The sequence below is a fragment of the Camelina sativa genome, chromosome 11 (assembly GCF_030686135.1).
Source record: "Camelina sativa cultivar CO46 ecotype springtype chromosome 11, ASM3068613v1".
NCBI lineage: Eukaryota > Viridiplantae > Streptophyta > Magnoliopsida > Brassicales > Brassicaceae > Camelina > Camelina sativa.
The window spans coordinates 18,365,466-18,387,959 of NC_141890.1; the positions used below are offsets into that span (position 1 = coordinate 18,365,466).

General features: G+C 36.1%; 5 protein-coding genes and 1 pseudogene across 15 annotated transcripts; 3 read left to right on the plus strand and 3 right to left on the minus strand.

Annotated features, from left to right (window-relative positions):
• Nucleotides 1-329: 329 nt before the first annotated feature.
• LOC104723822 (purple acid phosphatase 23) lies at nucleotides 330-5,209 on the plus strand. Of its 4 annotated transcripts, XM_019232163.2 has the most exons (11): nucleotides 361-744; nucleotides 866-1,057; nucleotides 1,427-1,763; nucleotides 1,936-2,153; nucleotides 2,296-2,486; nucleotides 2,684-2,965; nucleotides 3,049-3,175; nucleotides 3,292-3,328; nucleotides 3,676-3,788; nucleotides 3,992-4,093; nucleotides 4,683-5,209. In XM_019232163.2, exons 1-9 carry the CDS (start codon nucleotides 477-479, stop codon nucleotides 3,734-3,736), a joined length of 1,713 nt encoding a protein of 570 aa, XP_019087708.1. In that variant the 5' UTR covers nucleotides 361-476; the 3' UTR covers nucleotides 3,737-3,788; nucleotides 3,992-4,093; nucleotides 4,683-5,209. The 4 variants fall into 4 exon arrangements, with proteins under 4 accessions (XP_010440539.1, XP_019087708.1, XP_087331726.1 ...); XM_087475600.1 differs by lacking the exon at nucleotides 3,676-3,788; XM_010442237.3 differs by lacking the exons at nucleotides 3,676-3,788; nucleotides 3,992-4,093; nucleotides 4,683-5,209 and having other exon boundaries at nucleotides 330-744; nucleotides 3,292-3,474.
• Nucleotides 5,210-7,890: 2,681 nt separating this feature from the next.
• LOC104723823 (uncharacterized) lies at nucleotides 7,891-9,642 on the plus strand. Its single transcript, XM_010442242.3, has 5 exons — nucleotides 7,891-8,097; nucleotides 8,202-8,265; nucleotides 8,431-8,764; nucleotides 9,124-9,261; nucleotides 9,366-9,642. Exons 1-5 carry the CDS (start codon nucleotides 8,018-8,020, stop codon nucleotides 9,488-9,490), a joined length of 741 nt encoding a protein of 246 aa, XP_010440544.2. The 5' UTR covers nucleotides 7,891-8,017; the 3' UTR covers nucleotides 9,491-9,642.
• A 227-nt stretch (nucleotides 9,643-9,869) lies between these two features.
• LOC109127457 (uncharacterized) lies at nucleotides 9,870-11,081 on the plus strand. The gene has a single exon (XM_087470868.1). The coding sequence runs from the start codon at nucleotides 9,908-9,910 to the stop codon at nucleotides 10,973-10,975; it is 1,068 nt and encodes a 355-aa protein (XP_087326994.1). The 5' UTR covers nucleotides 9,870-9,907; the 3' UTR covers nucleotides 10,976-11,081.
• A 376-nt stretch (nucleotides 11,082-11,457) lies between these two features.
• Nucleotides 11,458-14,683, minus strand: LOC104723825 (protein disulfide isomerase pTAC5, chloroplastic). Of its 7 annotated transcripts, none has more exons than XR_015572301.1 (7): nucleotides 13,980-14,617; nucleotides 13,634-13,729; nucleotides 13,425-13,538; nucleotides 12,718-12,960; nucleotides 12,421-12,458; nucleotides 12,230-12,330; nucleotides 11,458-11,926 (listed from the first exon to the last, which is right to left on the minus strand). XR_015572301.1 is itself a non-coding variant. In XM_087474974.1 (7 exons), exons 1-6 carry the CDS (start codon nucleotides 13,994-13,996, stop codon nucleotides 12,235-12,237), a joined length of 654 nt encoding a protein of 217 aa, XP_087331100.1. In that variant the 5' UTR covers nucleotides 13,997-14,638; the 3' UTR covers nucleotides 11,458-11,926; nucleotides 12,230-12,234. The 7 variants fall into 7 exon arrangements, 4 of the variants coding, with proteins under 4 accessions (XP_087331100.1, XP_010440546.1, XP_010440545.1 ...); XM_087474974.1 differs by having other exon boundaries at nucleotides 12,718-12,964; nucleotides 13,934-14,638; XM_010442244.3 differs by having other exon boundaries at nucleotides 12,718-12,964; nucleotides 13,980-14,637.
• A 1-nt stretch (nucleotide 14,684) lies between these two features.
• Nucleotides 14,685-16,948, minus strand: LOC104728130 (uncharacterized). Its single transcript, XM_087472540.1, has 2 exons — nucleotides 16,207-16,948; nucleotides 14,685-16,108 (listed from the first exon to the last, which is right to left on the minus strand). The coding sequence occupies exons 1-2, from the start codon at nucleotides 16,946-16,948 to the stop codon at nucleotides 14,685-14,687; spliced, it is 2,166 nt and encodes a 721-aa protein (XP_087328666.1).
• A 4,174-nt stretch (nucleotides 16,949-21,122) lies between these two features.
• Nucleotides 21,123-22,337, minus strand: LOC104723826 (cytosolic sulfotransferase 1 pseudogene; annotated as a pseudogene). Its single transcript, XR_015570951.1, has one exon. The product of XR_015570951.1 is annotated as a cytosolic sulfotransferase 1 pseudogene (transcript).
• Between the last annotated feature and the right edge of the window lie 157 nt (nucleotides 22,338-22,494).

The window sequence follows — 22,494 nt, forward strand, 5'->3', positions numbered from 1 at the left end:
AAAATGAAAAATTTCCAACCTTGCGCCATATAGAACATTACATACATGCTTGGAGAGTTAAACCGTTTTAATGCAGTTAATCCAAGGCTTTCCAACATTCTTAACGAAATTTATACATTCAAATCCAACAATCAAAGAAACAACAGTTTTATCACTAAAATAATTCCACTCTTCATATGTATGATAATTTTTATTTTGATATTATCTCTTTCACTCCTCCCCAATTCGATCTTCATCAATTTAGAAATTAAATAATTTCTGTGATTTATTTTGAATTTTGACAAAAGGTTATCTATTTTGGCTCTAAACAATTCAATTTTTTGATATTTGAAAGTCTAGTAAAGTAGTAAACAGAGCCCCAAATAAAATGGTGACACGTACCAATGTGGCATATTCTCAGTACAAAGCAAAAAGAGAAGCGTCAATGCTCGAGACCATCAAAACTCGTCACGCGTAGATGAAACAACCTCTGGACCATGACCATGAACATGCCTTTACTAATGATGATTGCCCTAATTACCTCAATGTCGTTGTTACTTGCCTCCGGCGAACCGATCGCAACAACTTTAGACGGCCCGTTCAAGCCATTGACCCGCCGGTTCGACCCGTCTCTACGGCGAGGCAGTGACGACTTGCCTATGGACCATCCGAGGCTGAGGAAGAGAAACGTCAGCTCCGATTTCCCAGAACAGATTGCTTTAGCTCTCTCTACTCCAACCTCCATGTGGGTCTCTTGGGTCACTGGTAAAGCCAAATTCTTGATTATATTTTTCTTGAATTTTCAATATCTGAAATCTCTAGGCTTTGAATTAGTCTAATTGAACTTGGATTTGTGAGATTTGTTCATATTCTTCTTCTTTTTCAGGTGATGCTGTAGTTGGAAAAGATGTGAAACCGCTTGATCCTAGCTCAGTTGCTAGTGAGGTTTGGTATGGGAAGGAGAAAGGGAAATATTTGCTGAAAAAGAAAGGGAATGCAACAGTATACAGTCAGTTGTATCCCTTTGATGGTCTCCTCAATTACACATCAGGCATCATACACCATGTTCTCATTGATGGTAATAATGATAAAGAGCAATTTCATTCATCTTTCTTGTGTAGAGTTCTAATGTGTATGAATGAATCTTTGCAACTTCGTTTTGTTACGAGCTGAGTATTACACTATTACCTTGCTTCTTAGTTCTATATATGCAGAGACAACTTGAAATGTTAAAAGCTAGGCACCTAATTGTGAAAGCACTCCCCATATATAACTTACATCTTATTGTGGACTTGTGTTGTGTGTATATTTTCCTTTGTAGAAACAAACATGATATCTTTTGAGACGCCTTTATTCTATATTTGCGTTGGCTTGCCACTGTCAAGTGTCAAGATTTTGTTTTTGCAGATATTGGTTGCAATGCCGATTGACTTGTAATATATTGTAGGTCTTGAACCAGAAACCAAGTACTATTACAAGTGCGGCGACAGCTCTGTTCCTGCAATGAGCCAGGAGCTCTCTTTTAAGACTTTGCCACTGCCAAGCAAAGAAGCATATCCGCATCGAATAGCCTTTGTTGGAGATTTGGGTCTTACCAGTAACACAACCACCACCATTGACCATTTGATGGAAAACGACCCTTCGATGGTTATAATTGTTGGGGACTTAACGTATGCAGACCAGTACCGTACAATTGGTGGCAAAGGAGTTTCATGCTTCTCATGTTCATTTCCCGATGCACCTATTAGGGAGACGTATCAACCTCGCTGGGATGCCAGGGGAAGGTAAACCTTACTATCTCTGGGTTAATAAGTTGGATTTGAAGAAATCTGTGTTGGTCCTGCTTAGCTTTTTGTCCAGTTGTTCCACAGTATATTAGAGTGAATAATACTGTGCATAGGAAAAAAGGTTATATACTTAGGAGGTTTTTGTGGCAAATCTTTGTTTTGTGTTCAGGTTCATGGAGCCACTTACCTCCAAAGTCCCGACGATGGTCATTGAAGGAAACCATGAGATTGAGCTTCAAGCTTCCGGAATCACCTTTAAGTCATATTCTGAAAGGTTTGCAGTTCCTTCAAGTGAGAGTGGCTCCAACACCAACTTCTACTATTCTTTTGATGCGGGAGGAGTGCATTTCGTTATGTTGGGTGCATATGTTGACTATAATCACACTGGTAAATCCATGGATACTTGCAGTCTCTTTTCTTTGGTTTCAGCAAAGCACTTGTATCTTTTGTTCCCTGATTAATGAGGAAAATTTCTGGTTCTCCTACTTCAATCACTCTCATTTTTATGAATAATTATGTGTTATTTTAGGAGCACAATATGCATGGCTAAAGGAAGACTTGTCTAAAGTTGATCGCGCAGTGTCACCTTGGCTGGTTGCAACAATGCATCCGCCTTGGTACAACAGCTACTCCTCGCACTACCAGGAGTTTGAATGCATGAGGCAGGAAATGGAAGAGCTTCTTTACCAACACCGTGTCGACATTGTGTTTGCAGGACATGTGAGCTCTCAATTTTTCTTGGTGAAACGGAGATTTAATATTCTTTGATTTCTTCTTCTTGTTGTTGAATATCTTGTCATTGTTCGTTTGAAACGACCATATTGCAGTAGTGAAGTCGAATTATAGTGATAGAGAAATGTTATACTGGTGTTCTTCTTCTATGGTATGATTAAAAATGGCGTTTATTGCTACTGAAGGTACATGCATACGAAAGAATGAACCGCATATACAACTACACACTAGACCCGTGTGGGCCAGTTTACATAACTATAGGAGATGGTGGTAACATTGAGAAAGTTGATGTGGACTTTGCGGACGACCCTGGGAAGTGTCCTTCTCCTGGAGACAACATCCCCGAGATAGGAGGATCATGCCCTTTAAATTTTACTTCTGGCTCTGCAAAAGGAAAGTTTTGCTGGGACAGACAACCTGATTGGAGTGCCTTCAGAGAGAGCAGCTTCGGCCATGGAATCCTTGAGGTATATCTTCATATGTATAATAAGAAAGAGTGATTCTCTTTTATGCGACAAGAGCTGAACATTAGAATGTGTTGTTCATACAGGTCATGAATTCAACGCACGCCCTATGGAGATGGCAAAGGAATCAAGATGTCTATAAGGACGACATCGCTGGTGACCAAATCTACATTGTCCGTCAACCAAATGTCTGCATTTCCCTGCAATTTCGAGGTACTAGAGCAATATATCTATACTACGTACCTGTGGTCTATATAGGTACAAGTTGTTCAATAAAGACTAATCCATATGACATTTTAACATGTTTGGCTTGCTGAAATGGGAAGCAGGCGAAGAAAGGGAGAAATCAGGCGGCAACAAGTCTAGGTTTTCCTCTCCCACATTACTAATGTTCATATGTATATTCTTCATGTTTTGTACTTCTAGGTCCATTGTTTTTGGACATGTTATATAATACGCGGGTCAACTATCATGGTTTACTTTGTGATTAATCTGAATTTGCTTCGAGTCTCTTTGCCTTTTTTGGTTATGAAATCTTCTCTAAAGTGGTTAATTATTGCTAAGAAATCAAGCCCAAACATTTCCGTGTTTTGGGTAGACTGTAGTGTTATGCCCATAAATTGGTATGCCTGGTGCTCTGAACGCTAGGAGAATTCCCCTTCATTTTTGTGTTTATGGCCTCTTCTTGGGTATTTAAATTCTTTGGTATGCAGATACTTGCATCCTGATTTAAAATCGAGATTTGCATTATCTACATATTCAAGCATAAAATAAAGACCACTACCTATAGCCTGGGTCTTGCCATGTGAGATTTAGAGTTTTTCAGGTAAGACTTGTTACATGAATCCCTCAATGAGTTTATGCTTCATTATCACATGAGTTGTTAAGTAATGCTCATTTGTCGTACGGTAGTACACTAGTACCTATTTTTTTTTGACACATCACGTCAGTGACTTTAGTCACTTGACTACATGTATCATTCTTATTATTATTTTTTTGAAAACTGGCATTTCCATTTCTCTTGTGTAGAATCTTCCTAACAAATCACGAGGAAGGTGCCTCTTGCTCAACATGCCATTGCATTTTCCAAAATATCCATTGAATCATAACCAATGCTCCAAAGAGCCTCAGGTTAGTGTCCCACGGAGTAGTGAAATGGTGATATCAATATATTTACATGCCATGAATTTCTTTAGTTTGTAAAGTAGTATGCATTTTCTGCATCCAAAACTGTCGAGATCCGACCAGCCTTGCTAATTAAATAGTTGATAGTTTTGTACTCAATAGCCAGGGATGAGGAAGATTCTGTTTGAATAATGGTGGCGCAGTTTTTAAACCCACACAAAAAATATTTCTCGGCATACCTATCCTATCCCGTTGTAGGCCAGCATAATTAGGTCACCACTGTTTGAACCTATCGCTTACTTGAATATTTTACAACAGTTGTCCTGTTCTATGAGTATTGGCTCCAATTGTTGAAAATCTCCCTGAAACATAGTGTTCAAATTCCATATCATTGAATCTGTTTTAAGCATTTTGTGTGGCTATGCTAGTGTAGAAAGAACTTGTGCTATATAAGTATTCTGATAATAAAAGAAATATTTATGTTGAAGATGCATTAGCTGTTGGTAATGTGAAGAAGTGTTAGATGACCATTTGATGTCACTACATTGGGAAAATGTATATAACTGAGAAGAATCTCGCCCTTTTCGTTGTGTAGTTTCCTGAGAAATATAGACGGTTGATGTGATCCCATTGCTGGAGTTTGGATGCAATCGAAAAGATTGACGCCAAGGTTCAGAGGATATGTGTGTAAGATAGTCAGACGTCAAATTGATCCCTCAACACATACAATTTGGTAGAGTATTCAAGGATAAATTATCCATTCCTGTAAAGCTGACCCTACAGTAAACAGGTGCAAGCTGATCTGATTAAAGAAGCAGTTCTGAGATATAGTTCCATTGCTTCGCTAGCCATAAAAAGCAAGCTGCCAACATGAGATAGACTGGTTTGATCAGATGTTACAGAGTTTTGAGACTTATTGCAAATGAGCCATTTTTTTTGCTCCAAGTCCCCGTTAGAGTTATTCCCGTATTTTCGAATGTTTGGTAGCTTTTGAAATGATCAAAATCTTTTGGTGTTTGGTTTGGTTAGTGAACGTTTCTAGCCAAATTTAATTTTCTTTATTGAGATAATGTTTGTACGGTGCTTAATTGGCTTGTTTTTGATATCATATACTTCGAAAAAGTTCCAAGTTTTCTGAAATCATGAAATTACAAATCTGGTAGGGACTGGCCAGCGATGCTTAGAACCATCCTTAGTCCCCCCAAAAAAAAAGAAAAAGATAAAAGATTAATATGGAAAAATGGGTCTAAATTTCGAAAACTCATGAAATTTTGGGATCTAATATATGGTGCTTATGCCTTGGATGGTCGGAACTGTTTGGATCCACCGGTTCTGCCTGTCTCACCAAGACTTGTCGTTGCTATTGCTTTGGTCCTTAAATTTTGCCTTCCCTTCTGCACTACTTCCTCCACCTCTGCTACTTTCTCCACGGCTGTAGTAGCTTCGTCCTTCTCCACCGCTGCTTCTGGTGCCATAATCATACTTCACGCGCTTCCCGGAAAGAGTACGGGATATGTTTGCTGCAACCTGTTGCTGTGTCGTCATCTCCAAGGAAGACTGACGAGTACGGGATACGTTCGCTGCTATCTGTTGTTGTTGTGGCGTCATCCCCAAGGAAGACTCCTCACGGATGCGGGATGGCTTTGCTGCTATCTGCTGTTGTGTCGTCATCTCCATGGAAGACTCACGCAAAGGTACGTTAAACCTCGAGGCGAAAGTTGATCTAGTTGGATCCGGTAGTATCCTACCAAGTTGCCGCCCATGAGTGGCTGAACTATCGGCATATTGAAACTTGGCCGAGTTGGAATGCTGCGTGCAAACAACCATTCACTTTGTTCCACTCGCTTACAAGTTGGACACTGCATCTTGTTCTTTACATTGAACGCAGAACCAATGCAATCTAATTGATGTCATAAGAAAAAAAAACAAAACAAAACTAATTAGCTTTTCGTTACCAACACACGCGAGTACATATGCATGATCTATGTTTAAAGAAACAACAAATCATCAGAAAGAAAAAAAATTCAGATTAATTTTTCTCAGCAAGATATTCAGCTAATAATAATTAGGACAATTTTGGTTAAATTAGATAATATATAGACGACCAATGATATGACTCATGTCTTATCTAAACAATATTATGTTTACGACCACAAAAAAAAAACAAAAAGGAAAACTTACGGAGATGATAGGGATGGCCACATCGAAGCATCACAGGGGTTCGATCATCATCAGCCAATGACTCGAAACAAATCCTACACTCATCGTCAACAAGTTTGACGTTGTTGTCGACAGCAACTTGTTTGCTTTCGTTAACGTTGGCCCCGTCACCCATATTCATGGAATAATCTTACTGAAACAAATCTTTAGCAACGACACTCATACCAAATCTACCCCCAAAGAAAGAAGAAGAAATTTTCTGTATTCTTTGAGAGAAGCAAATGAACAACTCTGTGAAAACTTCACAATGGAACTCAAGTTTAAATAGACCAATTTTGTTTAGTTATATCTAGATATTTACATAAATTAGCTAAATTATGTGACATTTTACACATATGAGGTTGATTAGTTGTTTATCTTAAATAACTAACAACCAATATATAACGGAAATTTAAAATATTTCGCCCCAATTGTCTTTGTATTTAATAGGCAACAGCTATTTAAAATATTTCGCTTTAATTATATCTAGCGACTATTGTATGTTAATCAAATCTAAGAGATTTTAACCAATATATATCTAAGAGACATGTAACATTGTTTTTGGTCAATTTTGGTTTGGGTCTTTTTGAAATTGGGGACATTTCAAAAATTAATATTTTTAAGTCTAAAATATGTAATTTATTTATAATGAAAGGGTTATTATACTAAATTTTTCTTTTACAGCTGTCAAATTAAAAATTATTTATTAGGAAAGAAAAACTGTATAAAATATCTTTCTTTGAAGATGAATTACTTGAAAAGTAAAAAATACATTAGAAATAAATTTGTCCTTAGTGGGAGTGAAGATTAATTATATTTTTTTCTTAAAAATGTTATTTTCTTTTATTTTATTGAAAAATTTCTCAATATGCCTTACTATATTATAAATACATTAAAATGTTGGTATGTTAATTATGTTCTACAGATGTCAATCAAATTCATTAATATTTTTTTTTTAAAGGGAAGCAATTGTAAATATCCATATTCAAAGATGAACTACATGAAAAAGTGAAATATATGTTTCCTTAGTAAAGATAATTATTTCTTTAAATGTATTATTTATATAAGAAAAATATTTACAAGTATATATGGAAAACAAAGAAGTTAAGCAATAAAAAAATCTATCCAAGGCAAAAGATTTCCAATAGGCAATAGCTAAACAATTTTGCTATACAGTCAGGTTACAACTTTTACAACTTACAACTTACAACTATGCATTAAAAAAAAATCTTTTAGTTGTTATTAGAGTAATTATAATGATGTAATATAACAACACAAAAGAAAATTAAAAGTTCAAGTACATGAAACAAAAAAGCCCAAATACATTACTAGGAGGTTATATTTGTCATAGAATGTTAAATCCAAGTTTACATGAATAATCCAAGTTTAGGTATTCGACTTGACATTTTAGGTGATTTGCACGATAGTACAATGATACCATCTTTGATACAAACTTTTTCAGTTTTTATTTCCTTCTTTGAATCTTGAGTATAATGAAAAAGTGAAATGATTAAAGTTGAATTTTAAGGTTGTGATGGATTTCTTAAAAAAAAAAAAAAATCTATTGATATGTTTAAATTTTGGACTAAATTTTACATTATTCTGCCACAATTGTTTTTTGCAATTGGCGGGAAAATTTTTGAGACACTAAAAAAAAAAAGAATAATCCAAAAAATGAAAGCCTCGAGAGTCGAGAGTCGAGAGTCTGAGTGAGAGAAGGAGAAGAAGAAGATGAAGAAGCCAATTCCAAAAATTAGGGTTTTTGGTCAGCGATCGATTGCTTCTTCCTTTCTGAATCCCAGTTCGATTCCGTAAGCCTTCAATCCCCTTTCGATTTCTAAATTCCCTAATCACTCCCCCAAGGTTTTAGATTTTGAGTAATTGATTCCGTAAGTGTGGTTTGTGTGTTTTATAGTGTCGAAGCCTCTTCGAGTAATCAATCGAACAAATCAGTGCTGCTTAAGCCCAGCAACATTGAGGTAATCAACAATGATGCTCTCTCTCTCTCTCTCTAGATTGCTTTGGAATTTGAGTTGGGATTTGTTGGAAACTGAGCCAAAAGCTGAAACCTTTTGAATTGATTTTGGTAAAGAGATTTTAGATTTGATGCATAAAGATTTGGTCTTTGTTTGGTTCTTGAACAGGAGGGGATAAGAAGTCCATTCACCTCTTTTGATTGCTCTAAAGATCTGACTAAACTCTCTCATGGGTTTGGGATGGAGAGAAGAGGGAGGGAAGAGAAGAAAAAAGATGATGGTGGTCTTGAGAAGATGATGCTTCAGCAGTTTAAGCCAAGAGAGGTTCAGATAAGTGAAGAAGTGAGTAGGGAGATAACTGCTGAGGCGAGTCTTGAGCCGGTGGATCAAATCGCTGCTGAAGAAACAGATAATCTGGCTTCGTACTCCGATGAAACCAATGAAGATATCATTATTGTGAAGGATGATAAAACATCAAAGAAAAGAAAAGATCCTTTTGAAGGTATGTCACTTTACTGTTGTCACTCGTTTCATTGGTCCAGTTGGCTGTGGCATAGTTATGAAAAGAAAACGAATTATGTAGTTTCAGATCCATCCAACAGTAGCTTTACAAGCACCCAAGCAAAAGAATTACTCTAACAACACTTGGGTAGAAAAAAATGGCTCAAGCAAGTTCCTTAGACAATGTTTTGTAAGAAGTGTGTGAATTGAGAACTTTACTTGATGTTTTTGTTCCTCAGGTCGCTTGCATCTTCTCTTTCTTGTTGGCTTTAGACCTAAGATCTTAGTCTTAAATTCGAATACTCTAATAATGACCTTTGAGATCTCATTAGTTGATAAGAGTATATGTTGAATCACTAGGTATAGAGAGCACGAGTAGAACAGGAAAGTCTGTTATAGTCTTTGGAGACAACTCAAAAGTATCTAAGCCAATGCAAAGGGAAAGAGAAAGAGGAAGCAACAATAATAGTAAAAAGCGGAGATCAACATACAACCATTGTGAGTGACGACAACAAGTTCCAGTCACTTTTTTATACTTGGAAATAAATCTAACTATATGTAGTTGATACAGCTGGATTCTTATATGAACTTTTTCCCAACAGATGCAAATGGTTCAGGATGGTGGGACTGTGACATGGAAGGTGTTGATTCGGAAGAAGTGGGACACAGTGAAGTGTGGGAAGGAGTTGGCTCAACTACATTCGGAGATATAGTTGATTGGCACTAACGAGTAACAACAGTCAACAGGGTCGGTCCATGTCTTTTTTATATCACACCTTTACTAATTACTATGGTTTGTCTGAGAAATTGATTCGTTTTGGCTTGCTTATGGTAAAAACGTTAATTAAAAGACTTTATATAATGTTTCTTAATTGGAGAGCTTAACTCTTTATGCTCTAGGACATTTCCAAGATGTTTGGAAACTCAATGAGAATTTTTGGTATGGGGGAAGAACCCACTCCAGAAAAGGACTTGTGTAGTAAATGTAAATAATTCACAACGACCGTAATTAATATATTGGCGATGGGAAACTTGGTGAGCAAGTTATGAATGGTGTTTTAGGTTGAGAAGATCACCAATTCTTCAATTAGGTTTTTTTTTTTTTCTCTTTTATCTTGCTCCCGTTAAGAAGAAGACATTATTCATGTCTTTGCTTCTCAATCAGCCCTCGAAGCTCTGCTTTCGGAAACCTTTGTTGGTGAGATCCTCTCCTCATCTTTCTGATGGCATCTCATCTTTGTCGTTGCCAATTCATTCTCATTCTTGTGTCTTGATCTGCGCTGATCCATGCGGAGGTAATCGCGGAATTTCCACGACCATGAGGACTGGTGGTTTCCTTCGAACCATTTCTTCTTTGAAAGAGAGCGAAGAGGTAAGTGAGAACGATAGAAAGGTGATGGAAGAGCTGCTTAAGGAAATGGGAACGATAGGATCATCCTGTGGATGGCTACCTACTTTGAAGGACGGCGTGTTGCGTCTCCGAGAAATGAATATAAACAGTGACACAGATCCGAAACGCATTGTGCTGCCTCCTCTTGTAACTCTGACTCATTGCCAAACCCAATATGTCACCAACGTGGCCATGTCTTCTTATTCTCCTCAAGAAGAGGACTGTGTTCTGGCTGTCAAGTTCTTGGGTCCTCAGCTCAGCTTCTGCAGACCGGCTCGAAGCAACTCCGAGTGGGTCAACATCAGAATGACAGACCCATGCTTCTTCTCCTCCCCTGTCATGTATTCCAAGAAGGATGACATGTTTCGCATAGCCGGCTCTGGAGGCCACCTCGTCGGATCATGGGATCTCCACAACCCTAGCAACAACCCCAAGTTGCAGAGCTTGCGGTTTCAAAACCTTCCCAAGCTGTCCGAGACAAAACGAGACCTTTTGGATTCGTGCTACACAACCGAACACCTGGTGGAGTCAGTAACCACCAGTGAAACTTTCATGGTTAGGTCGTACAAGAAGACCGCAGAGATCATCAAAGGTGTCCCGAGGAAGAAAACAGAAGCAATAATGGTGTTCAAGCTAGACGAACAAGGAAACGCTGTTTACACTCCAAGCCTCGTAGATCAAAGCATTTACCTCACCAACTCTGAAGCTTTCTGTGTCCCTTTGAGCTCCCCTCTCTGCTTTGGTCGACCTAACTTCGTCAAAATCTTTGATGTCGACGAACGAAGAATTTTCAAGCTGGCTAAACAAAATTGGGATTGTTAGAGAGATCAGTCTGGTATTGGGTCTGAGTCTAGAGGCATTTGGTTCAAAAGGTGTTCTTTGTGTTGTTCCTTTAGAATGTACTCTTTCTACGAAGGATCATAAGGCCTTGGAATATCGTTTACAATATGTCCCTAGGTTCTCCTAGCTAAAGGACACATAGTGCCGGACTAAATTTAATCAGTATCAAAGTATTAACCATTCAGAACTGGATTCATCAAAATAATGCTACATATGAGTCTTTTGAATAATAACCAAACGAAAGAGATTATGGAGGGTGGAATGGTATTGGTAGCCATATCAAATTAGTAAGTAAAATGAAATCAGACTGCTACCTTCGAGTTAATAATGAGATATCATATCAGTTTTGAGATGAAAATACTAAATCTAGCTGATCAAAACTGGGAATTGATCTTTTATGATTGATTGCTTCCCTGGAGTAAATTGAACGAAAGGGTCAGTAGAAAGAATAAGGTATTCGCAGGTTTGTTCAGCAAATCAAGAGATATTTCAGAATATTCATGTTCCCTAAAATCTCAAACATACCCCATATACCAATTTTCTTACAGACTCATATTAAACACTTCAGATTCCGAACAAAAAAAAGCTCACTAGCAACAGAAACATCATCTTAGCTATAATTGCAGAGCTTGCGGTTTCAAAACCTTCCCAAGCTGTCCGAGACCAAAAGGAGACCTTTTAATTTCGTGCTACACAAGCGAACACTTGGTTGAGACAATAACCATCGGTGAAACTTTCATGGTTAAGTTGTACAGGAAGACCGCAGAGATCATCAAAGGTACTCCGAGAAAGAAAACAGAAGCAATAATGGTGTTCATGTGCTAGACGAAGAAGGAAACGCATTTTCCTCACAAATTCTGAAGCTTTCTGTGTCCCTTTGAGCTCCACTTTCTTGATGCGAGAACCTAACGAGGTCGTACTCTTCGATGTCAACTATACAAAAGAGGGATTGTTAGAGTCACTATTCCATCTCAAAAAGTAGTTTGAAATTGAGTTAGTCTAGAGTCTAGAGTCTGTCTTCTCTTTTAAACCTTTGAAACCATCTAATCTGTTTTTATATAATCTCTACGAGACTCATATATATAATCTTGCATAAACTTATATCAAACCTCTCTTCTTTGAAAGTAATGCAAATATCATACTTATGATATACAGAAGAAGTTGTACATTCGTATTCATAAACATACATATGATTCTATCATTTAAATAAATGTGTCTGTGTATTAAAACATGAACCTTGATTATACGTTTTTATTGCCGTTACAGACATCACAAATTGTATAGCCAAGACCTTCACAATACGGACACTTCGTATCTTCACCAACCCACTCCATAAACTACAACATTGAAGAAGAGGTTCTCTGCTTTAGGCTACTTGATATTATACACATACACATAATCAAAGCAGGTTGTTTTGATTTACTCACCTGCGGCTCAATGTTTGGTTCACCAGTTCCATCGCACTCTACACAACAACCAAAATCCACATCAAGTTTTTATTTCGTATAATCAAACACTGTACTAGACAACTCTGCGCGTGAAGTGTTACTAAGAATATCGATTATGTTAAACCGAGATGCCACATTGGATGAAAGATTCCAACATTTGCCATAAGGTTGGTTTCTATTAGCAGTCTTAGTTGGCTAAATAAAAACCCTACCCTTCTTTCTTAACTGTCAAAGAACCGATGATTTTCACTTAACCAGGGTCGAGAAGGGATTCACCTAGACACATCAATCGACCCTCCCCTCGACAAGTGATGCACCTCGTTTTGGTGTTTGTAGATTTACTTTTGTCTACCGGTTTGTTCCTGCCAATGAGCCTGGAGGGATCTTCCCATCTGTTTTCTCCAAGAAGAAAAACCCGATTTTTAGTAACGTCAAACTCTCTGTCACTTTGGTCTTTTATGATTGATTGCTTCTTCTCAGGGACTTGTGTCACTGACGTAAATACTGCTCCGTTACCAGCTTCCTTGATCAAGGGAGATGAGAGAAAGGTTCAGTATAAAGAATAGACCTTAACAGGTTTAAGTAATTTAACAGTTAAATTCAGAATATTCATGTTCCCTAAAAATCTCAAACAAGATAATGTAGTATTTTCCCCTTTGCTTAATTGTTTATAAGACTTATAGTAGATAATTCAGATTTGGAACAAATCTCACTAGCAACAAATACATCATTTTAAGGACAGAGCTAACCTAAGAAGGTAAAACAAAACTGTCAGTTAACAAGCTTGTGAGGCCAAAGCATACAATAAGAGTCCATATTCGGTTAGAAGAATAGACCGCATAACTACTGTGAATGCTTGCTACAGAGCTATAAGTAATTGGGACAGTTTTGACAGGTATATACTCGGGATACCTTAGATAAGTGTGGTAGAAACGAGCCATGATCTAGAACAAGTAAGAAGACAAGTTCTTCAGTTTTTTTACCTCTTTCTTAATTGTATTTGCTTCATCCTTATCTGTCTCTGTGTCCTCATCCATGAACAACCTTTGAAGGAGCTCTGTTGTCATTACCCCATCCTCACGAAAGCCAAGCGATGCCTTTTGAAGCAAAGCATGCACCGTGTCAAAAATCAAAACCGCATTCAGAACAGGATAAAATCAACCTGAGCTAAATGCAAAAGAAAAAAACATACTTGCCAAGTTTTAACAGCACTTGCAGTCCCACTTGAAAAGCTGGAAAACTCCATATCCTCTTCACCCGAATAGAATCCTAATTTTAACAGAGCTTCCTATATCACACGGAGCAAAACAAAATCCACATAAAGAAACCATCAAAAGGGAACAATCTCCACACAGCTGCAACTATATACAATCTCAATCGTATGCTTAATGACAAAACTATCAATTCAAATCATCGCTATACTAATTCAAACCATCAGCCTAATCTCTCAATCTAGGCTAATTCCAGTGATGATAGAACCAGATTTACTCGCCTTTGTTCTAAAACTGAGACAACAATTTTTGTGTGTGCAAGCAGACCTGCAAAGCTTGAACATCGTCGCCTTCGCTTCCAACCTTCAACGTCCTCCTCTTCTTCTTATTCATCTTCACCGGCTCCGGAACCCTAACTTTCTCCTCGGAAATAATCACTCGCTTCTCTTCTTCTTCTTCCACTTCCACTTCTTCTTCCTCAACCACAAGTTCTCTCGTATTCTCCAACACCATCGGCGTAGCGCTTAATCCAATCTCCGAGATCCGATTCTTCTCCTTCAAAACCTGAAGCAAAGCGGCGATACTCGAAACCGTGTCCGGAACAGAACTCCCCAATTGCGAATTTCGTGACTCTAGGGATTGGATTTTGAGCTGGAGATCCGAAATCTCTCGTAGAAGAGATTCACGCTCGCGTATCCATCTCTGTTCCTCTCGAATCCAACGTTGCTCCTCGCGAATCCATCTCTGCTCTTCCCGGAGCCACCGGACCTCTTCGCGGTCGTGGCCGGAGGGGTTTTGAGTGGAGAAGCAAATTAGTGAAGAAGGAAGAGAGAGAAAGAGAGGGGAGCATCGAAAAGGTAGAGAACGAGTGGTGCTACTACGAGATCGTAGTGGAATCGGGAGAGAGAGAGGTAGAGACGAAGAAGCCATTAGAGAGTGTGTGAGAGAGAACAGAGAGGATAGAGTAATCCAGGTGGCGGGCGGGAAGATAATTTCCGTTTTTTTTTTTTTTTTTTTGAGTACAAGATCAGTTCAAACGAGCCAATTGTTAGGAAAAACGTTTACATAGGTAACTAGATGTGACTCTATTCTAGCATGTCGTGCTAGCTTGTCAGCATTACCATTCTGTGTTCTGGAGACGTGAACTAGCGCAAAAGATAAGAACTCTTCCTTGTCCGCCACGATCTCATCCAAATACGTTTTGAAGGCAGGCCACTCGGACGGCGAAGACACCATCTTCACCAGATCAGAACAGTCTGTATGGAAAACCACATTCTCAATATCCGCACCAATCATACAACGCATTGCCCAGATTAGAGCTTCCACTTCTGCATGGAGAGGTGACAAGCTGCGACGAAGGTTGGACGCACCCATAATGGGGAAGTCCCCCTCAGGGGAAGTGCAGTACCATCCTCGGCATGTATATTGGTCAGTTATCTTCCAAGATCCATCCACAAAGCATCGGTAACTGGTTCTATATATGTTGGCCGTAGCCTTTACCACAGGCACATGACCGATAGTGGAATGAGGCCCTACCGTGGACGGGATCCCTACTGTGTCTGCTTGTGCCGAAATCCAAAGTTTAGCTTCCTCCTCCGCCATCTGTAAAATTGCTAACGGATTGGAGTCCAAATTGCTAAAATTTTTGTCATTTCTAGCCTTCCAAATGTACCATAGAATCCAGGGATAATAATCCGCTGAAGGATTCTGCTGAAATCTCCAGAATAAGTAATCCATGTTTGCATAGACAGATTCTGAAGGGAAACAGCCCGGTGATGTCGGGAAGGAGGATAGAGCCCAAACCTGCCTGGCCGGAGGGCATAAAAATAAAGCATGATTGATTGTCTCCTCAGAACCACCACAACAACCGCATTCAGAATCACATGACATACCACGTCGCTGCAAATTAGATGTTGTCGCCATACAACCCGTGATCGCTTGCCATAGAAAATGTCTGAGTTTTGGTAGACACCGAATCTGCCAGACAAAAGCCTGTAGAGGAATAATGCTAGGGCCAAAAGCAGGCGTCGAGGCCGCCTGATTTTGACGCAAAACTTTATACCCAGATTTAACGGTGTACAGACCAGTTTTTGTCAAATGCCAACCCAATATATCCGGTGAATCTGGTTTACCAACAGGTAAAGCAGAAATAATGGCAACATCCTCCGGCTCAAAAGAGGCCGAGAGTAAGGCCAAATCCCAGGATTGTGAACTCCTGTCAATAAAAGTTTCAACTCTAAGCTTGGGATCAATTGGCGATCCCGAACGCAATGCTGGTCTCGGGGATTGAGCAGGGATCCAGGGATCATACCATACTAGAATGGAATTACCGGATCCTACCCGTTTAATGAGTCCTTTGTTTACCAGAGAGCGAGCAGATACCAAACTCCGCCATCCATAAGACCGCGAGTAAGATTTGATAGGGTCCAAAGGGTTGGAATGCCTGTAGTACCGTCCTTTAAAAACCTTTGAAAATAAAGAGTCTGGAGCTGTAATCAAACGCCAAAGTTGTTTAGCCAACAAGGCGGTGTTGAAGTCATCCAACACCGGAAACCCAGACCACCATCAACCTTATCAACACATAACTTATCCCAGGCTATCCAATGTAGTCCTCGTGTATCCCCAGAAGCACTCCACCAAAAATTTGAGACCGCACTTGTGAGTTTTCGTGTGACTGTTTTCGGAAGGCGGAAACAGGACATGAAAAAGGTAGGAACAGCAGTTGCTACTGATTTGATCATAACCTCTTTCCCACGCCTGGACAGTAGCCGGGCAGGCCATCCACCTGTCCGTTTCTGCAATCGATCCTGAACAAAGGAGAAAACCTTTGTTTTTGAGCCTCCCAGGCTCTCAGGAATACCCAAATAAGTATTCATTCCACCTAGGTTGGTGATCCCCAATACTCCTTTTAGTTCATCCCGTAATTCTACAGCAACTTTGTGTCCAAATTGAACCGAAGATTTCTGGAAGTTTATTTGCTGTCCAGAAACCCGTTCATACTGGCGAAGGATCTCTAAGACAGCCTCACACTGTTCTTTCATAGCACGACAAAAGAAAAGACTATCGTCTGCGAATAGTAAGTGAGAGACCGCGGGACGAGCAGTCGACACCTTGATTCCCGTGATGAGTTTTAACCGCTCTGCCTTGCGGAGATTTGCGATGAGAACCTCAGTACAAAGAATAAAAAGATAGGGTGACAAGGGATCTCCCTGTCGAAGCCCTCTAGAGGGGAGTATAAACCCATGTGGTTGACCGTTTATTAATACTTTATATCGGACAGATGTCACACACCGCATAACCCAAGAAATCCATTTGTCACAAAAACCGAATTTCCGCAATAAATGTTCAATAAAGGATCATTCTACCCGGTCATAGGTCTTGCTCATATCTGTTTCCGGCGATAATTTCCGTCTTTTAGTTTTTATTTTATTTATTTTTTCAATCTTCATCCCTATTCTCATGTGTTTACTACGCGACCAAACAGTTTTTTATTAAATAATTTTGCTTTATTATAAATATGATTAAACTAAATTTAAAATATGATTAAACTACATTTATTTTAGTTTATAATATTAAACTAAATTTTATGTTAAATTTTATTATAAATATGATTAAACTAAATTTTAGTTTATAATATTATCTATGGTTGTATATATCAATAAATTTAACATATGTTATAAAATACTTTTAGGAAATAAATGTACCATTTAGTAAACACATGTTATATATTAATTTTATAAATTAAATTGTTGATATATACTTATACAGAATATTTTTATTTGCTGACTTAAACTCACATAATAGTTCGAATTTATATTATTTTGTAACTAAATTCTTTTACTTATAAAACCTATGAACTTCAATCTAAAAATCTCTTTAAAAAATGGGACATTCTCAAAAATGCCCCTTTTTAAAAATACCTTTTCATTTTGACCATTTTTAAAACTACCCTTTTTATGTATAAAATGACTAAATTACTCTTTTTTGAGTGACATCAAGAATGTATAGTCATCAAAATCAAAATTATTTTCCCGCCAAAAATAAAACAAATTTTTCGCCAAAAATAAAAAAATTTCCCGCCAAAAATTATTTTATTTCTAGCCAAAATCAAAAATTTTAACCGTAAAAAATTATTTTTTTTTCCACCAAATTTTTTTTTCCTGCCTAATTTTTTGAAATTTATACCTTATAAAAACATTGTAAACGCTTTTAAAAGGTTTTTAAAAGCGTTTACAAGGTGTTTAAAAATCGCGTTTACAAGGTTTTTTAAAAAAATTTAAACACCTTGTAAACGTTTTTAAAAACCTTGTAAATGCTTTTAAAAAGCTTTTAAAAGCATTTACAATGTGTTTAAAAACCTTTTAAAACCCTTATAAAAACCTTGTAAAAACGTTTATAAGGTGTTTAAAAACATTGTAAAAGCGTTTACAAGGTGTTTAAAAACCTTTTAAAAACCTTTTTAAAAACCATTTGAAAACCTTTTAAAAACCTTATAAAAACGTTTACAAGGTGTCTAAAAAACCTTTTAAAACTCTTTAAAAAATCTTGTAAAAGCCTTTACAAAGTGTTTATATGGCTTTTATAAGGTTTCTACCTTATAAAACCTTTTAAAAACCTTGTAATTTTTTCTTGGCGGGAAAATATGTCAGAAATTTTTTTGGGGGGAAAATTTTGTTTTTCTTTTTATTGATTAAAATATTTTTCATCTAAGGGTAAAATGATCTTTAAAAATTAAATGAGGCAAAAATAAAGATGGCAAAAAAGGGATATTTTTGAAAAGGGGTATATCAAAAAAGGTATTTTTAACAAATTCTCTTAAAAAATTCCCAAAGATAATTTCCGTCTTTTTTATTAAAAAAATTCACTCATCAATTTCAAAATAATGATTTCATCTTTATATGACTTAACAAAACAATTTTTTAGTTATATTTTTTTCTTGATTTCACTCCATTTAAGTATGAGTGCTAGGTTTCATTCTAATTATTTAATTCTAATTTACTATTCTAACTATTTATTTTTAATAAAACATATGATTTTATTTTATTTTATTTTAATCTTAATGTATATTTTTTTTTAACGAAGTTCTTTTTGTTTTTGCAAAAAAAATTTAAATTTTAAATTTTAATAAGTAAACAATATAACGATCTTGTAATTATATATTGGATCACAAAAAAAAAAAATCAAAATAGATTGATACATATATTTGAATTGAATTACAAAAATTTATCTTAGACAAGAAGAGGTAAGAAACATTTCTTTGATAAATGTATTACAAGAAATTATTTCATTAAATAATTTATATTGTGCATGTTGGTGCACCGCAAGATAAATGTGTTAATTTATATTGATATAGTAAGATGATTTGTAGGTGTAGTAGTTTACATCAAATATTGGTTATTCATATTTGATCTGTTTCAAAAATAAGGGTAACAATGACTTTAAAGTTGGGTACATTAACGAGTATTGATTTTCTTATTATCGGTTATGTTACTTGACCCGTTACCGCCGAATTATTATCCGACCCAACATATCTGCTTTATTAATATAATAGAATAGATAAGTATCTTATTTAGTTTATTCAATTTATAATTATTTAAAAAATTGTATTTATTATAAATTCTGTAAGTTTTGATAATTATCTTTTATATTATTAACATTTTTTAAAACAAAATATTTTATTTTTGTTGTAATCAAATTTCTTTTATTAAATATTAATTTTTACACATGTCAAAATCTGAGATTGATAACTTGACACATGTCAAAATTTTGTTAATGACTAATTTTCAAAACCCAACTTTATATAATAATATATATATTTATCTATCTAATTTTTTATTTATTTATATGAATATTCTGACATTATTTGCGTTCATTTTTGGTATGATTTTATATTTCATATATATTACATGTTATATAATTTTATTTTCTATTTTTTTGTGAATTTTTGTGTATTAAATATTTATTACTCATATATGGAAAATGTGATTAGAATACAACAATATGAGAAAGGGTTTCAGAGATATATAAACTTATGATTTTGTAAATTAAGATTACACTTAGTATATATATTTTGATACAACTAACAACTAATAAATGTAGCTAAAAACTTTGAAAATGAAGATGGATATTTCCAACTTCATCTTTTTGTTTTGCGATTTGAAATTGATATTTTTAATATCCATCACCAATTAAAATAAATTTTTGTTATAGCCATCAAAACTTTATTTTACAAATGTGAGTTCATATTAATTCCTTTTAGTGTTCATATTAATTCCTTTTAGTGCTAGTTTTTGACTTTGGTGAGTTTTTGGTGCATGAAAAACTCTTGTAATAAAAAACAAATTACAATTAAAATCAAAAGCTTCTTCTAGGTTCAAGTCTTTTTAATTCTTCTTTTCAACATATTCATTGTTTTCTTCAGCTTCTGATTATTCTCCCTTCAGCTGTCCCTCCTTCCTTAGCTGAATTAAAATTTATTAATCAAAATTCTAATTAAAATTTTAATTTGCAAATCTTTCTAAAAAATAAATTCTTTTGGCCAAACATAAACTTCTTGAGTACTATTACATATATTTCTAATATTCCTGTGTGTTGTAATGCAGATCCAATCATAATTTTTTTTAATGATTTTCTTCTATTAATTTAGTTCGTTTATCTTTATTATTATATATATATATATATATATATATTCATATCATTTATCATATCTGAAAAAATCATTTATTTTAAAATATCATGATTTTTTTTTTAAGAAAATTGCGGATTGGTTTATGAGACTCACAATCATATGATAGACTGAATTAAGATTAATATTTTTACGAGTTGCTCTGTCAAAAATATGTTATATAAATATGTACAATATTATTTAAAACATAATTATTTACAATATTTACCGCATATTCCTACTTTTATTACAATTTATATTAATTTCTCTTCCCTAGATTGCGAATCCGATCCTAGTAAACTTATATAACACAACCACTTTTTGACGATGCCACCATTATTTATAATATTAAAATGTGCAAATAAAACATTTATGTTAATCTATTTTTTTCTTCAACAACATTCAATACCAATAAGTGAATTCGGGCGATGACACAACAACGATACAAACAAAAACCCCTAAACTACAAATCTTGACAGAACATTTGGATTAATTAATCATAAGTTAGTATAAGATACATTAGTTAACGAGTATTTTTTGGAGATCATATGTGGAGTGAATAATAATCTTTTCAATGATAGAGTAGGTCGAGTTTTGTTTGCTTCTAATTATTTAACACCAAGAGGTCTTTAGAGAGTGGCCTAACAAGAAAAACAACTTTTCAGTAATGCTGCACAAGTCTCCAAGATACCGAGTGAATTTAGTGTTGTTTATATTTGTTTCGGGTAATCAGAATTTTGAAGCAAAATTTTATACATATCTTTCACGTATAGCTATAAAGAACCACACAAATATTCCGAGATTGGTTTGCGTCAAAGAAGTTTATTAAATTACCAATTTGGAAAACGTTATGATCAAATCATACAACAAAAGACCGTAACAATGAAATTTTGTATTATTAGGATACGTACATATGAAAGAAAGAAAGCAAGCACACTCAACATAAAAATAACTCAGATTTTCAAACCCGAACCTTGAAATTTCTCGTGGATGACCATGTCGATTTTGTTGGCCATTTCAATACTGAGATGATTCTTCCAATCATCAACTTCTCCTTTTCGGAAGAAGATACTGTGATCCAAGTTGTTCCACGATATTCCGGTCTTGTTGATGTCCAAATTGCTCAGATTACTTAGAGAGCACAAGCCCAAGATCTTCTCAACAGATCCGCTATGTATTTCTTCTTGAGTAAAAGGACAATCCAAGAAGTCGGCAAGTCTCATGACCTGGGCATAAGGCTCTTCTTTGAGATCCTCGTACCTCATAAAAAGAACATGCTTTGGGTCTTCCAAACTTCCTTTCCAATAGCTCAAAACATTGTCCCATAAAGGTCCACAAGCGTGAACTCCTTTGCAGAACGACTCAACGACAGACTCCAGCGTGCTTCTTTCAGCTTCTTTGTTCTCCATTCTTGACCTAAACTGCCATTCCGACACTAGTACATCCTTAACGTTCCTGCATATGTATACGGTCTTACAAGGAGAGTCCTTGAGCGGCTCTCGCAGAGTATGCAACGGCATGTGGGTCGAGAACAACCTCGGTGATGATGAGAGCTTGGTCAGGTCCGGTGTGGAGCTTCTGGCATACAACTTAAACTCAAGAAAGGGTACAAGACCGTAAGGGCTATCAGAGGTAAGTGGATGGCTCTGAATACCATCCTTTGGCCTATGAAGTAAAGCGACTGTGAGGGCCTTGAGCCAAGTCGTTCCAGACTTGGGGTATGAACTGACTATTATGTCGGTGTCAAGCGGCTCAAAGTGTTTCTGGTAATCGAGGACTGCTTGGAGATTCTTGTAGTAATACCAACATCCTTGGTAGTTGCAAAGCTTCTTCCCTTGGATGTTTATGTCCGAAGGAAGCGAAGCTATCAAACTTCTGAATTCTGTTCTTATGCCGTCATCGTTTCCAAAGTTTCTTAGAGGCTCCGTCTGATTCATTTTTTTTGTTTATCTTCTCATTTTAGCTTATGAGTTTTTGACACTATATAGCACAATCGCAGCACATCACTATTTACACGTATTGTTATTGACCAAATGAATTATTAACGTGGTGGTTAAGAAGCAATTCAGTATAGTTTAAAGTTCTGTTGAAAATAATATGATTATCCTTATGATTCCCTACGATATATTTGACCAAATGAATTATTAACTAAATATGATTATACGGAAAGATTTGTTA

Bases quoted from the DNA above. Each gene is read 5' to 3' on its own strand.
- LOC104723825 (XM_010442244.3), bottom strand. From the start codon at position 14,582: ATGGCTTCTTCGTCTCTACCTCTCTCTCTCCCGATTCCACTACGATCT. The intron at 12,965-13,424 runs GTAAAAAAACTG...CCCTTGATCAAG, and splicing joins CAAATACAATTAAGAAAGAG to GAAGCTGGTAACGGAGCAGT. The intron at 12,331-12,420 runs GTGAGTAAATCA...TCAATGTTGTAG, and splicing joins AACCAAACATTGAGCCGCAG to TTTATGGAGTGGGTTGGTGA.
- LOC104728130 (XM_087472540.1), bottom strand. From the start codon at position 16,948: ATGCGGTGTGTGACATCTGTCCGATATAAAGTATTAATAAACGGTCAA. The intron at 16,109-16,206 runs GTTTCCGGTGTT...AGGTTTTTAAAG, and splicing joins TAAGGTTGATGGTGGTCTGG to GACGGTACTACAGGCATTCC.
- LOC109127457 (XM_087470868.1), top strand. From the start codon at position 9,908: ATGTCTTTGCTTCTCAATCAGCCCTCGAAGCTCTGCTTTCGGAAACCT.
- LOC104723822 (XM_010442237.3), top strand. From the start codon at position 477: ATGACCATGAACATGCCTTTACTAATGATGATTGCCCTAATTACCTCA. The intron at 745-865 runs GTAAAGCCAAAT...CTTCTTTTTCAG, and splicing joins GTGGGTCTCTTGGGTCACTG to GTGATGCTGTAGTTGGAAAA. The intron at 1,764-1,935 runs GTAAACCTTACT...TTTTGTGTTCAG, and splicing joins CGCTGGGATGCCAGGGGAAG to GTTCATGGAGCCACTTACCT.
- LOC104723823 (XM_010442242.3), top strand. From the start codon at position 8,018: ATGAAGAAGCCAATTCCAAAAATTAGGGTTTTTGGTCAGCGATCGATT. The intron at 8,765-9,123 runs GTATGTCACTTT...TTGAATCACTAG, and splicing joins AAGAAAAGATCCTTTTGAAG to GTATAGAGAGCACGAGTAGA. The intron at 9,262-9,365 runs GTGAGTGACGAC...TTTTCCCAACAG, and splicing joins GAGATCAACATACAACCATT to ATGCAAATGGTTCAGGATGG.